Source organism: Melanaphis sacchari, unplaced genomic scaffold, assembly GCF_002803265.2.
Source record: "Melanaphis sacchari strain LSU unplaced genomic scaffold, SCAv2.0 Contig76_pilon_pilon, whole genome shotgun sequence".
Lineage (NCBI taxonomy): Eukaryota > Metazoa > Arthropoda > Insecta > Hemiptera > Aphididae > Melanaphis > Melanaphis sacchari.
In genome coordinates this window covers 756,017-772,922 of record NW_020271544.1, presented here as the reverse complement: position 1 = coordinate 772,922, position 16,906 = coordinate 756,017, and the positions used below count along the sequence as shown (strand labels likewise).

Below are 16,906 nucleotides of genomic sequence, written 5' to 3'. Positions count from 1 at the left end.
ATGAACATTATATTCTAAATGTAAATTGTGCTTGGTGGACGTTGATCACAAATAGTAATCGACTAGGAATAAAAACATAATATTAAGTTTTTAAGAATCTCAGTGATGTGAGTGATGTGATACAAATAAATAACTACTGTTTTGCTGTTTAGTGAGGAAAATATGATACTTGATGTTGTCATAAGCAAATTATTAGATTGTAAAATAATCGCCATAGTTTCCTTATTGAATTTATAGAGAAATTTAAAATAATAAATTGTTAGATTACTGTAGTTTGTTCGTCAGTGTAAACGATTTATTTTTAATTTGTTCGTTTATCATAATATGTGCAAAAGAGATGTAACTTGTGCGCAGACTTGTATACCTAGACCACGCGTCTCAAATTATTTTATTATTTAAGTTTCGCAATCGTAATTTATGAATCCTAATTCATTTATTTATTTACATACTGTTATTTATTTATACGTTTTATACTTGCTACCGCAAATAACAGAATAATTGTTGTGGGAAATAGTAAGTTATCAGTATTGTCATTATTTGGTCGTCATTAAAGACGTTTAAATACCGAAAAAAGTGCGAAAAATCACTGTAAACCAATTAAATACCGACGAAAGACAAAGATATTAGCAATAATTTCAAAATTTTAAATACACAAAATGTTTTAACTTTTAACCGATTAAATAAAATAAGACTTGCAGCAAAATCCTAGTACCGTTTAGATAATTTTTCTGATATAATTCTCTTATAGTTAATTTTAAACATTGTCAAATTATAATTATGATTCTAAAATCATTTTTATCTTTAAACAATTATAAAAATGTATTAGTATTTATTGTTTCTAAAATTTAACTATCTATAGTCTTTGAGCAATTGCAGCGTTTTTGCGTACATTTACGCTCGTACCTTATTTTTGTACAGCCACCCAGGTATTTTAACACATTTATATATTTTCTATTTAATTTAATTATAGTGATTGTTTTTGATATTTATGACTAGATAGTATAAAATGATAATTTTTTAATTTTTTTTTTAGTTGGGCATTAGTATTATTGGCTGCTATTATAACAAATTGTAATTATCTATTATTATTTTTTTTTAGTATTTAAATATATTATATTTTAAGTATTTTTTTTTTTTTTTTATTGTTAATGTTTCTAATATACATTTATAGATACATATTACATAGGTACAGGTCATTTGCAAATTATTGTACGATTTATAACGATATACTATGCATAGGTATTGTATGGTACAACGTATAAATTACCGCAATCCCCCCTTCTGGCTTACATTAGATATAGAGAATTAGTAATTACCTCTATTGATTGATGCAAATATGCATGATTATTGCAGTAGGTATTTAATGCAGGTATATATGTAAGCGCATTATCTGCGACCGGTGATGTATCATAATGTACAAGTGGATATATATATATTATGCTATTAAAACTTACCGGATAATCGCCGGGATAAAAGATACTGATTAATAGCAATAAAATATCCATTGAAAAATCAAGATGACATATTTTATTTCAAGTATAATTTTCAAATAAATTTTAAAAACTGCATAACTTAAATTTTAGAAAATTCTAAATTTTTCATTCTTTGTAATTTTTTGAAATAGAACTTTTATATTTATATATCATACTGAAATTGTTTAGGGTTTTATAGCTGCTGTGTGTTAAAAGATATAACTTATGATTAGGTATAGTAGTACGCCTATAAGTAAAATTTAGTTATATAAAATTTCGTCGAAATCTCATGCAATCGAGTTTTTAATAAAAGCTTATCGTTATCATAAATAACGTTATTGATCGTTGGGGTAAATAAATTAAGATTTTTTTAGACTAAAATATATTCATCAACTGGGAGGACTGAGGCAGCATAACATTAAATACGAGTATATTACTCGGTTATTACTTATTTGGTTTATTGCCTTTATATACAGTGCAGTATTTACAAATTATAGTTATGTAATGCATTTTAATTATATTATGAATGTATATTATACCTATATAGTATGTAAAATGATGTGAACCACCGTTACAGTAGGTATTTAAATTTTATTATAATATATACATAGTGAAATTACTCATTTCATGAACTGGTTATCCAGGTAGTGAAATTCGTCCAGATTGTGAATTTTGACAAAAATACATTGTATGTACATCCATTTCATGAAATGGACAATGCTTGTATTTTGTACTTCGTGTAATTATTATTATGAAACAATTATTTTTGTTATTTACCAATAAATTATATTGTATTATATATAATTGTTCATTATATTTTATAAAAGATAATGTTACCTATGAAGTATTATTATAAAATAATATGTTTATTATTTATTTTTGCATGACGATTGATCATGGCATACGCCCTAGACACCCTTAAAGTCAGAAAAGTATTGAAAGGTCTAATCAGGATGTTATGAACACGGATGACTGATAACAAAGCTAAAGAGTGGAACATTGGATTTAATTTTGTTTAATTCCAAAAAATAATTCATTTAGTTTATTAAGCTTTATTTACTAATTACATCAATTTACCATTTGATCTGTTGAAGAAATTAACAACTAAAAAAGATTTCGTACGTACATCTTAGATAAAGGAAATTGAAAAACGCTCAATTGCCTGCAGCATTTGTAAAGTTGAAGTGAGATTTTTATTATTCGGGATTGCTGAAAATAATAAAATTATTTGCCAATTATATGCGATTTAAATGAGAAAATATAAATTCAACGTGAACGTAGACACGAGTCAATTTATAGCTACATAAAAATGATCAAGTTAAAGGTTAGAATACGGTAAATATGTTTTTTTAGATGTTAATTTAAAATTATTTTTAATTAGGAAACATAAAAAAAAAAAAAGCAGACGATTTTGAAATTAATCAATTCGTTGTATTCGGAGTATCGAAGTTAGCAGGGGACCTATAAATCCGTCAAACATAATTTGTGTAATCATGAAACAAAAACAAAAAGGATTGCATAAGCTTGGAACAAAACATATGGTTTACTTAAAGGATGGTTTAGTAGAAAATGTTTGAAAAAAATCAATAATTCAATTTGTCATTAATAATTAAGTTGATAAAAACATTGAATTTTCAGTGTTAGAAATTATTAAAAAAATTTCTGGAAGGTGAAGATTTTTGTCTTGTTCGTGTAATGCAAAAGTCCTTGCCAATCAATTTAGAGTGCATGTTTCAAAAATTATATGCTATGTAAATGTAATAGTTTATGTCATAATCAATTGTCGTGAAAAAAAATACAATTAGGATATTATTTCATAATTATACTTCATAGGTAACACTACCAATTATAAAATATAATATACAATAACTATACTTGTGTATTATAATAATATTATATTATATTTTTTTATCAAAAATAAATTAAAATATAATATATGTAATATACTATGTATGGTGTATGAAAAATATAATAAAATAATTACACAAAGTACACAATATAGGTATTGTCCATTTCATGAAATGGATGTCCATATTATAATATATTAAATATATTATAATATATTTTCGTCAAAATTCACAATCTGGACGAATTTAACTATCTGGATAACTAGTTCATGAAATGAGTAGTTTCACTATGTGGATGCGACATATACATATATATGTATATACATACATACTACCCCGGACGAATATATTCCTTTCGTATTGTCATGGAGTACAGCCTTATATAACTATGTTTGATTATTTTACAAATATTAATCCGTTGGCTCGCTACACGCACCGAAGTATACACCGTGTATACGCGGCTACTATATGTCAACGGTAAAGTAAAATGTATAATATTTACATTTCATTTTTATGTGTCTTATCTAATTTATTATTAAAATCATCATTGATTGCCATGATTTCCTTGTTTGGTTTAAATCTATCACTTTTATTACCACCTAACATATAATATTATATATAAAATGTACACAGTACACAAGAAAACCTTCAGCCGGTGACGGATCACTTATCAAATTTGATGATGTGCGAAACCGACCAATTGAAATGTTTTAATTTGTTAATGGTTTTAATAATTATATCAACGCACAACGTTATTTAATAATAGATTCCAGTTCTACAATCAAAGTACATTTTGTTTTATTTGCTAATCACTGTAAAATGCCTATTAGGAGAAAGAAAACATATTAGTACAACGATTTATGAGATTGAAAATATGAGTAAATGCTATATGAAAAAAAAAAATTGGCATGAAAATCGATTTAATTGGTTAACAACTCATTAAATGCGTAATTTGATTGAAAATGTATTATTCTACAGGTGAGGCTAAAAAGTACAGACTATATGATATCATACATGTATATACTAAATATAAAAAGTGTTGTACATTTTATAATAGAGCCTGTAACTGTAGTTGGTACACGATGATAATATGAAATACATTTAAGGATTCAGATGTAAACAATTGTATACGATCTGTTTGTAACGGAATGTCGAAAGATTTTTTTTTAAATAATAAAAATTATAGTTCAGTCTTCATTGTTATAGTGACCTGAATGGTCTATTACAACGGTATTAACCTTTTGTAGACCACGGAAACCTGATCAAAGATTTTTAGAAATTACGGATCCTCTTACCAATATTTTTTCGAATACCTTTCTTTTACAACAAGTCGCGTATTAACGTATGTTATGTGTTAGGGGCTGCCGCGGACCTCCGACACGAGTATCACTACGGACTCCCAGAGAGCCGCGGACTACAGGTTAAGAATCGCTGGACTGTTAGAATACGGTGTAGGTATATAGTACATGACTATTCGAATGAATAAATTCCCATTTTTATGATAGTAGGTATTCATCTGACATCTTCTGTAGAAGGTTATCTTGATTAGTTTATACAAATCCACCAGAGAAGTAGATTCATAGTTTGGAAGTTTAAAAATCTCCTATAGTAAATGTTAAAAACAGGATTTGACAACAGATATTATTTAGCGGAACGACTAAATATTTAAAATTTTTTTATGGAGAAGGCGCTGAGGTCTTGTTTATTATAAAAATTCCCTTAGAAATGTGTAATATTTATATATATTATATACATATAGCATATCCATTATTGTCAATAATAAATGTTTTGGTTGCCAATAATTTACTCCGTCTTATTATTTTAATATTGTTATTTTTTAAACTTAAGTGTATTCATAAAGACAATTTAATTAAATACCAAAACGTAATGAATTCTACTTACGCAATAATATTTAAATTAAATAACAATTATTTTTATAGGAATTCAGTTATTTATTGCTACGTGTTTCCCTTCATAGAATAGCATATTTTATCGTTGTATGATATTTAGTTGAAGAGTTCCAAAATTTTATACAAGAAAAAATATAATGGAGGACAAGGACAAAAATTTCCAGTTAAAATGAAATCTATTTTATATATATTTTTAATCTGAATTTATTTTAATGTATGAGGTTAGTAAAAAATAATGACGCAAAATGAAATAAGATATTTTTAAAGATTGTCAATAGGTTATCGACTACTAAATATTCAAGGTTGACGTAAATTTAATTGTATCAAGGGTATTATTGACAATTGTGTTTATTTAATGTATACTACAAGTCTCTAAATTACTTAGAAATTTGTTTCTATGTATTTTTATATAATGGTATAATTTTGATGTGCATTAAATTATATGTTTAAAACATTGGAGACGTTTGAGTATATAATATATACATGATAAATTAATTTTTTATCATACTTATGTTTCTTTACTAGATTTGGTACCTAAATTTTTTATACTAACATTGGAATTAATTAAAATTAATGATAATGATAATAATTAAAATTAATCGTTGATTTTTTTGATGAACATACTTATTTGAAATTTGACACAAAGATCGGTCTTATAAAATCTAAAAATTACAATTTTCTTGTAATTATTACCGCCTAGGTAATAAAAAAAATAAAAAACCTTATCTTTCTATGAGTTTTTAACACATGGAACAATAATAATAATTTTCTATGGCAACCAAAAAATAAACTAATAATAAGTGCAGAAAAGACTTCGTTAATCCATTTGGACTTGGAAATATAATCAACCAATTAAATTTAGATCAGTAAAGAGTTTTCTATGGTCACATAAAAAAATAGTGACAATTCTGACATATTGAGACATTTCGTTAATGATACAGAAAGGATTAGAAAAGTTTTCTTGTATATATCATTAACATTAAATATTGGGTCATAATATCCTTGAAAAATTGTTAGCTGTTGCAGCTCCAGCTGGAATTTTTGTAATATATGTTAACGATCTTATTATTCATCGTCTTTTATAATGTATTGTCTTTAATTTATAGCAATAAACTGTCATAAAACAGTTGTTTGACCAGGTTAGGACCTGGGTTAATTATTATATTACGATGAATAAACAACATACTTGTGTAATTAATTTATATCAGGATATACCGTATGTTAGAGTTTATCAATACTTTCAAGTAAAAACACAACTACCATAATAAATAAGTAGTCCAAAATTAAAACTATTTACCTAATTTAAGTATAGTAGATATTCGTATAGTTTGAATTACCAGATTTTCAGAAATTTGATATTTTTTTGCCAACTTAATGACGTAAATACCTACGTATTAATATATTATTTATATAATAACCATGACATTTTTTTTTAAATTACAGGGATTTAATTCGAACCTTTATCTACACCACTGCCCACTGTTATTTTTATTCATGAAATGTTGGCTTTTTGCATGATTTACGATAAAAAGATCATACGCGTGATGTGTGAAAATTTGAGTTTTTTAATCATCTAGATATTGAGAGATTGAATCGATTAATTTAAGAACTATCATATACTGCATAATTTCAAAATTTTACGTCGACAATTTGAAATCGATTTTATTGTAATTATGTCGTCTAACGAAGTACAGCGAATCTGCAGGTTTGTGTTTAGCGCAATGTACGAATTTCATTACGCATGTAGTCTTATCTACACGTTTGTACTTACGAGTATGTGTAACATAATTTGTCGTACGGAAAAAAATATTTGCCATTTGTGTACTTGTTGCAGCGTGTAATAATAATGAACAATAATGTATAATATAACCTAACTTAATTATATGTGTAGTAAAAATACGCTTATAATTTATAAATGTCATAATAGTTATAAGCATTTAGTATTGTTGATTGATTGTGTGTATAGGTACGCCGTTGAGTATTTAAATTCTAAAGAATATCACGCTACGCATGTCATTATTAATTACCTATTATATTAATATGCATTGTTTACATCTATGTACCTATATATTACATATGTAATGAAATGTATTCGTAATTCATTCAATTAAATAACATTTGTTCGATTTGTGCGTTTTCAGTTGTATGCTCAGAAATCAAGAAGGATATCGACCCGAATTTCGGTAAGTCTTTTTCGTATTTATTAGTTTTTATTTTTCACAAAGGTGAAAATAGTGAAATATATATGTACCTATTGCGGATGAACTAAGTGGAGTGTTTGTGGACGTCATGATTCGATCACTTTATCTTATTATTATTATTATTATATAATTGACTATGTAAATAGTAAATATATACACGTGTACTTGCGTTTACACGAACAACATAGGTACTTAAGTAGTCGAGTATAATATACCTATACGCGTGGCTAAACAATTGACTTGAAAAAAAATATTTATTCTACTTAATGTAACTGTGTTTAATAATGCAGAGTCGCATTAAATGTTTTATTAAAATACGTTTAATTATATAAATCTGAATTTTTAAGCTCATAAGTATTTTCATATTATTTTGAAATAAAAATAAAGCTATTAAAATCATGATAATAAATTAATAATATTATTGTTTGTATTAAATTAAGTTGGTTATTAGTAGAGCACAGATTTTTATACACAAAAAATTAGTATCAAAATACACCATACATAATATAATATAATAAACAACAAATATGCAGGCAATTTTTTTTATTTATTGAAAATTCATAAATTAAACAACTTATATAAATGTTAATTACTTAAATACTTAATGAAAAATGTTTGCTTTAATATACAATACATTTAAAATTTTGTAGAAGTATGTAAAAATAGCAATAACCATTAAATATGTAGATTTATATTTTGAAATGTGTAAAAAAAAAAAATTACCACTAGAATAAAATTATTATGATTCGTGAAGATAATTAATAAAAATCCAAAAAAGTGAAAAGGAAAAAATATGCAATTGCATAAAAATCTATGCTCTAGTTATTAGTGTTAAGTTTCAAAAATGTTTGTACAATTTTTTTTCAGTATAAGTAATTTTTCAATCTGATTTACTTAACGGATATTATAACAAAGTGTTGATTTTTGTATTACACTGGAATAATCAATAGTGCTAAACATAATCTGTATATGCTTATGATATGAATGGATGGATTTGTCAACAATAGATCAAATAGTCAATTGTTTAATGAATATATAAGTACATGGAATTAGATAATTTCAATGTATAAAATGTCTATGATTTAAGTATTCGTATTTTACGTATAATATGTTTTCACACCATGAATTTTGATCATTAATTATTTTAACAGATTTTTTTTTTTTTGATTGATGATCGTGATTTAAATCTGATATATAGACCTACAAACATAAATCCCTAGTCTTTATGCATATAATTCAACACGTCATGCAGTATACAAGATAAAAATTCTACATTTATGAAAAATAGTTAAGTCTTATCGTTGAAGTATTGAATTACGTAGAACATCTGTACGACATATACATGATTTATTGTATCTATATTTAGCACTATTTTTTTTTCAGTTGTTAAATAGTTAAATCACTAATAAAATCAAGTAAAATACACACGTTGTAATTGCAGTATTAAATACATATTTTGTGATTCATTAGAAATATAAAACAATATAAGTCATTTTGGAATTTAGAAATTGTAATACTCTGCAGTTGTTATTTTAATATTTACATAAAATATTATTTATTTTTATTTTATAAAATTTGAAATGTTTTATTAAAAATGATTCGTTTATAGGTACTTATGTACTATGTAACTCATTTAAGTAAATAATACAGTTTTCTTTATAATATTATAAATTACGTTATTAGTTTGTACGCCCATAGTGCAGACTAAAAACATACATTCACGTTAATAGTATGTGCAAATAAACGGCGTAAAGTTTTTTTAGTTTAATATTATTTATTAAGGGGATTGCAAATAGGCAATTTTTAAGAAGTTAAATGTAGGCATATCATATTTGTTTATGCTTTTTTTTCAATTCTTCTGATGGACTAATGATATGATTTTTGAAAACTGCTTTGAATTCTTTAGTATGTTTTCTATAGATTGCTTAGGTCACATTTTACGATTTTAGATTTTAATATCGAATAATCAATATTTAAAGTTTGTGAAATTTTAAATACTCGAATTTATACGAAATTAAATCAAATTTATAGGAGTTGGGGAATGAAGTTTGATAAAGTGGCTTTGATCGATCTTAATTAGATATAATGTACATTTTAAACCAGTTTTTAAATAAGTATAATCGAATGACTTGATCCATTGGTATGATTGATAAATGATTGGTGCATTTTGATCGAGATAACTGACTATTAGCAATCCCTTTAATGTTTATTGTTAATATTATTATTAATATTATTCATTAAAAATTTTCAATTTTTAACTATTGCTGCTATGTAAATATAACAAATTAAATTGTTTTTTTATGATTTAATATGTTAATATTCATATTCATTTGAGTTATATTAAATAAGTTGATTTATAGGTAAAAATCATTCTCATAATATTTTTTATCATTTTGTACCCATTATCTATTTTATGTACATTATATTTAAATAAATACATTTTTTTTAAGTATCATAAAATAAAAAATTAGGTTCAAAATATAAATTAATAATATTTTAAAATATATTAAAAATGTCACTGCCCATAGCAAAATTTACAATAATATCATACATGTAAAAGTTTTAGTTCCCAGGAATAATATTTTTAAATTATAACAAAATAACTCACATTATTATTTATCTTTAAATACCTAAAAAATTTCATTCAAATTTAAACTTAAAATGTTTACAAAAAATTGTTTTTATATATTTATTAGATTTTATGGTTTAAGTATAGACTACTTTTAAGGAATCTCATATTATAATTTTAAAACTTAGATACAAAAATAAAAGTTTTTATGAATTTCTAAATACAAAATAGTAATTTAGGGGTAGATTTTCGGAGAATCGTTTTGTTTATTATTAGAAATCATTGAATACTAAGCTCATTGTTTTTCGTAATTTTATTCGAAAATCTTAAACATTTTTTTTTTTTTTTTGAAATTGTTAAGTCGCAATCTATGTTTGATATCAATCGAATTTTTCCTAAACCGCTTTTACAATTTTAGAACAAAAATACATTATAAAGTATTTCCGCAGCGAAAATTATTTATTGTTTTTCTTTGACCCACTCATAATTAATACTATTTAAATTATTCCTTTCCATCGATTACTGTTGGGTGTATTAAATTACACATTCGGACTTAAGAACGTTTAAAAGCACAAATTCGTTTTTTTGTCCTGTAGACATCTTTTTTATTTTTTGTTCGTAATTGATTAATGGTTGTTTGTATTTTAAATGGTCTGGCAAACTGGACGAGTATAATGGAAAAAAGCGATATCCTATTTGTAGGTCTAGGTGAATTGTATAAAATCTCTTATACATGCTCGTTTGACAGTTTCCTATCCCAGCCCATTTAATATTTAAATATTATTATTATTATCATATCATGAGCATTAGCTCAACTAAACTTACAATTTAGGGAGTGTTAAATTTATTAATGACCGTCAAATATAATTAACTAATACCTTCCTAATTCAAGTGCAATCGTTAAGTAAATTTTAGATTCATAAATTGTAGTTGGAATATAATTTTTTCGGTAGATGTCATTTTATGGTAGGTGTACTAGTGCGTGAAGATATATATTTGAACCATTGTTGTAGGTAACATATTTGTTCTTAATTTTTGATTCGTCAAATGCATGAAGACTTGCAATCGCATGTTTCAAAATTTACTGAAATTATTATAGCTATTTGAAGTAATTTAAATTTTAAATACGTTAAAGCAAGTCTATATTAAAAAAAAAACCCGACGAAGTATCTTCAATGGGAGATCTTTTCACTCCATCATTTCAATGACTATTTAATAGATATATATATATATATATATATATATATATGTTATAAATTAAGCTTATTGTTCATTTGTTTGTAACATATTGTTAAATAAAAATCGAATAACGTTAGAAAAAAAAATATATATTTATAAATATAAATACTAAAATAACGAATTTGAACAATCAAAAAACATAATAATTTTTAATATTGAATATGTATGTAAAAATCAAAAACAATGATTTGAATTGTTTAGGTTACTAATTTTAAGTTGAGATACTAAAAACCTAACATTTTTCTAGAGGTACATTATACACATTAAAAATTGATAGTTTGGTGCAATTAAATAAAACTATGATAGAATTTTTGGTCTCGTAGTTTATATGCATAGGTTGAAAATTAATATTAATAATATGCTACTTATAGGATATCTCCGATCGGCGATCATCAATAACGTATGTGTTATTTCAATTACCGATTATGGATTATTGATGAGAATTTCAATTACCGATGGTTATGCATTTGAGGTTATAAATAAAAATTCCAATTAATATTTTATATTATTATATGTTTTAATTAAAAAATGTACTTATAGTGTTGACTGCTGATTATTTATTTAAAAATTAAATTAGATTTTTGGTGTTTAGTTAAGAGGATGCCACACCCGCATGTGTTATCTCCGTCTTACATACATACAACATAGCAAATTTTCGTTCAGCAAAATCAATTCTATGTTGTAAGCTTTAAATAATAGAGTAAATTTACCTATTATTAAATTTAAAAGTAAGAATTTCATCTAGGCCAACTTATAGAATTTTATTAATATTATAATTTTAAAGTAAGTTATAAGAATTTTAAAGTCTTAATATTTTAAATAGCTATTATTCAGCTTAAAATTAAAATATCAATAAAAGTTTATGATGTGTGTTGGATAAAATTCTTACCTTTAAGTTTGATAATAGATAAATTTACTCTAATATTAAAACTAATGACATAAAATGGATTCTGCTAGACGATAATTTGCTAAGTTGTATGTAGGTAAGATGGAGATAACACATGTGGGCGTGGCGTCCTATTTTAAGTTGATAATAGTCAATAAAAGCTGTTGAGATTAAAAATTAGTCGAGATAATCAATAAAGTACATTACATTATGTGAATGAGTTTTAAGTTAAAATATTAAAAAAAAAAAAATTCTTAGTCGTTGAATCATAGAATAAAAAAAAATATATTATACTAAAAACTTGAGAATTATTTGCCAAATATTTGTGAAGGTTTTGAGGAAATTGGATAATGTAGACGTGGAATGGAAAGGTAACTTCATGGTCACATAAGTCTAAGCATTTATAAAATGTATTATATAATTCATAATAGAAGAATTGTTAATTAAATAAAATAAAGAAACAAAACAATTTATTATATTATCTATATGAATAGTAAGTGAAGGAATTGATGTTGAATCTCATAACCTTTACTCCTAACTTTCCTTCCGCCAGAGCAGAAACATTGAATATGTCATTTTAAAAATGTGTTTTGTTTTAATCCAATAAGATTTTTGACATTAATGGAAGTTTTTATTATTTATCGTATTTTTTTCAAAGTAAAGATCGGATATCAACATTGTGATTGTTGAGTTTATAGAATATAAATTTAGAATTTGTTCAGTTATATAACATAATTTTGTAACAATATTTTAAAACTTTTTTTCAAATAAATTTATAAATGGCTAGATAATTAAGATAGGTACATTATTTTTCTAAAGAATTGATTAAAACAGTAAATGCCATTGGGATTAGAACTATTTTTTAAACGAATACAGAATAAGTTATATATTTACACACAGCAAATCGCGCAAGTGACTCACTTAAAAATATAACTAATTGTATCTGTTGCGTACTTATAATATCCGTCTTATTGTTATTTTTAATCTATTAAATTTAATATAATCTATTAAATATATTTTACAGGTTCAATCTAGAATAATTTAATTTTGTTATGGAAATAAAATGTAAACGGCTTTTAAGAATAGTAAAATTGAAAAAAATTAACTGTAGAGAAGATAATATTTATTATTTGTATTTATAATACTATAATTTGATTTCAGTAATAGGTCAGGTCTCAGGTTAGAAAGGGGCACAGGAATTTTTTAGTAGGGGTATCAAACGATTTTTCATTAAACATGTTTATACTTTTTTTTTAATTTAATGATTTTTTTTTGACAAAATCTCATAGAAAACTTGAAAAATAATTTGAAATACATAAATAGCTTGTTTATTAGTTAACTATACTTTTGTCTCATTATTGTATTCAATTTCAATAATAATTAACAACTTTGTTAAAAAATTGAATAGTAAAAAATTTAAAACTTTAAGTGTTGTTACAGAATTTAGTAATATAAACATAAAAAACAATTTTTTTAATGTACAATAGATTGATAATATAATTAAAAAAAAAAAAAAAAACAACTTTAAGATCTTTTATCGTTTCTTTAATATCTTAGATTTATTCAATTCAATTAAATCTTTATGAATAGATATCGTCATACATGAGCTATTTAGATAACTATCATTAGTAGTATTTTTCGTCGAAGTTTTTTCTCTACGAAGAGTACTAAAAGGCTTTTAATTTTTTTGTAGAATAATTAGTTAAGTACTGGAAGATATACCTAAGCCATTAATCTAAGCAGTATGAACTACTGGATATAAATTAGTTCTGTCTATTAATCTTTTGAAAACAATATTTTTTAGTTTATTTTGATTAATGTTTGTATTTTTTCACACATTTAACGTTTGTTGCTTAGAAACGAATGAAAGTAGTGGCATGGCACTTTGAATTGGTAATAATTTTAGACAAAATTTTTATTTTATTTTGAGTAAACTATCAAAAAACCAAGAAAAACTGATTAAGTTTACATACACTTCGGAAAAAAATATTTATTTTGCCCTAATTTTTATTAAAATATACAAAACTGAAAAAATTTTCAATATTTTTAAATTAAGACTTCACATGTAATTCAAGTTAATGAGGTTTTATTGTGTCTTTAAAACAAGTTTAAACGATTAGTTAGTAACGATTTAGTTTGTAAAAGGTTTTAATGTAATAAATATAAATATATGCAAAATACAAATATTATACCTTAATATATTTTTAAAATTAAAAGTTATATCGTTTTACTAACGTGGTCTATAATATTTGGCATATATATTACGACAAATTGAGGTCTGTTCATTGACAGTTATTGTTCAAGTTTTAAATTTCACGATAACATAAAAATAATTAATTGTTAGTGAAGTGTTTCACAAACGTAAATATGCATAAAATAATCTTTGTATTAAATCGTTTACATGCTGTTTTATTATATTATTTCTTTTACTGCATAATTTACATCATATATTATGTATTTTAGTTGATAATAATTTTTCATAGTTTCCACTATACTGATTATTTAACAAATGATTCATCGATTAATTTGAAACTAATGTTATTATTAATATATATATATAACATATTGTATGTATAATATATTTACAGAAAGAAAATTTGTTTCGCATCATTATGTAATGATATAATTTTATAATTAAATTCTAAAGAAGCAACTCTATTTTAGATGAAACGTAGGTTGGTTTATGTAATTATATTATACAGTATGATAATAATATTGTCCATCGTTCTAGATGTCTTAACTAGTTGTCTATATGTCCTTAACTAATCAGATATTCATTAAAATGGTTGATTAGTTTGGTAAAATTTAGTGAGTAGGTTTACGAATTTACAGTAATAATTACTAGGTTTGTTTTGTAAAAACAAGGTAAATTATTGAAAATACAATTATTTTATTATATTTCAATTACCTTATATTTCTTTATAAATAGTAATTTATGAATAGGTACAGTTATTATTTTAAATTTTTCGAGTATAAATTGATTAAAATTTAATATCCATACACTGAAATCAAATTATGATATAAATGTTTAGCTATACACGTGAGAACAAATAAAAATTAATAAAAGTTAGATAGTCGTATCTGCTGCAGATCAGTGATCACTCTGTATGTTTTGATATCTTAAATATCGAACTTTGAAATAGACAATTATCTACACACACGCGCACATATGCACACAATTACAACAAAGGTCAACGGGTGTTGTACAGGTATATTTAATATACTTATTTCCGTTGTGGAGTTCTTTATTCTAAATCAATCACACTAGATCATAAACCAGCATTTTTATTTGTTAAATTGTAAGTTTAACTTCTGATTACTGTGTATTTTAACGGCTGCAGTTTTATCTGTGTTTTATTATTTGTGTCGTGTTTCAAGTACTCGACAGTACATATCGATCACTAGTGGATATAGTATTACTACATAGTCGAAAGTTCTCGCGTGTTATCGAATTAATTCTTGATCACAATATTATATATTGTATGTAAATTTTATTTATACGTTTATTATGTTGTCATTTACATTTCGGTGCACGTGAATAACCGTCGGAAATCGTTTCAGCGTATTATAATATTTACACTATATTATTTAAGATACATTTTTTTCTATGATGATCGAAAATGGTGAAAAGGATACATATGGAACGTTTTTTGACGACGCCACTTCCGAAACGTCGTTATTAAATGACAAGTATGTACACCGGCCAAAATATCGTATATATTGTATTGTTTAATTGACCAGAGTTGAAAAACACTGTGCATAATTGATCATATTTTACTGATGAGATATGTTTTACTTTGGTTGTTTATAAAGTATTATATTTTGTACGTTTGAATCGGGTTTAAATTATTACGCGTATTTAGTTTATTAAATTGTAGTTTATTATTATTAGACTGGAAATTTGCAGTAGGCGTCTGTTTATCTATTTATTAGTTGTTATCTAAATACACCATTGATTTTAATGGTATTACTTTAAATTTCGAAAATAAGTTTTATGATTCTAACATAACACTATATAATACATGTAATATTTTAAACTATGATTTAATTTTTTTTTTACTTTTGTAAAATTAATAAAAAAAATTATTAAAATAATTGATAAATATTTAGTTTTAAATTATAGGTAGTAAAGAGAATTACTATCTGTATAATTTTGTTTTGTTTGGTATTTATAACTAAAAGAGATCTTATATTATTGTGTATTTAATTTTTAAATAATTCTGTAAAAAGAATCTATTAAAATATGTAAATTAGGTAAATATAATGCTTATTATAATAAATGTTCTAATATATTATAACGAGTATATAGGCGAATAGTATTTAATTAGAAAAACTTTTAAATTCTATCGGTATAATAAATAATAAAATAAAATATAGTTATGATTACGACTTTGATTATCTCTTAGTCTGATTAACTGTTAATATAAAATAGTAGTATAAAATATTAAACAATTGTTTTATTTAGGTATTCGTTATTTCGTTATACACCTACCTGCTATTGATGTTCATTGTAATACCGTTTTTAATATGCTAGTTATTATCTTTAATTTTAATAAGTCAAAAGTTATATATAACCAATTAATAATTATGTTATGAAAGTATGAAACACGGGTTATTATAATGACCTAGAATTTCTTGAAATAATTTGCACTCTGATGAAAATAAATTATTGAATATAAAATTAATATTTTAAATTTTAATTGTTTTTTTTTTTTAATAATAGTTATTTAAATTATTTGTTTTCACATTTAATTTTTGTTCAATTAATTAAATATTTTTTTT

The 16,906-nt window shown here is 24.0% G+C and overlaps 1 protein-coding gene across 5 annotated transcripts in view; it reads left to right on the top strand.

The window, feature by feature from the left end:
- Positions 1-16,906, top strand: part of LOC112601266 (solute carrier family 26 member 10) — a 68,622-nt gene that overhangs the window by 13,360 nt on the left and 38,356 nt on the right. For 2 of the 5 annotated variants that reach the window (XM_025348776.1, XM_025348777.1), the window contains exon 3: positions 7,371-7,412. The exons of 1 other annotated variant lie outside the window; for it this stretch is intronic. In XM_025348776.1, the coding sequence (XP_025204561.1) occupies positions 7,371-7,412 (42 nt within the window). Of the gene's footprint in view, positions 1-6,863; positions 6,935-7,370; positions 7,413-15,384; positions 15,815-16,906 lie in introns of those variants that run through there. 2 more of the 5 variants (XM_025348775.1, XM_025348774.1) reach the window with 2 other exon arrangements.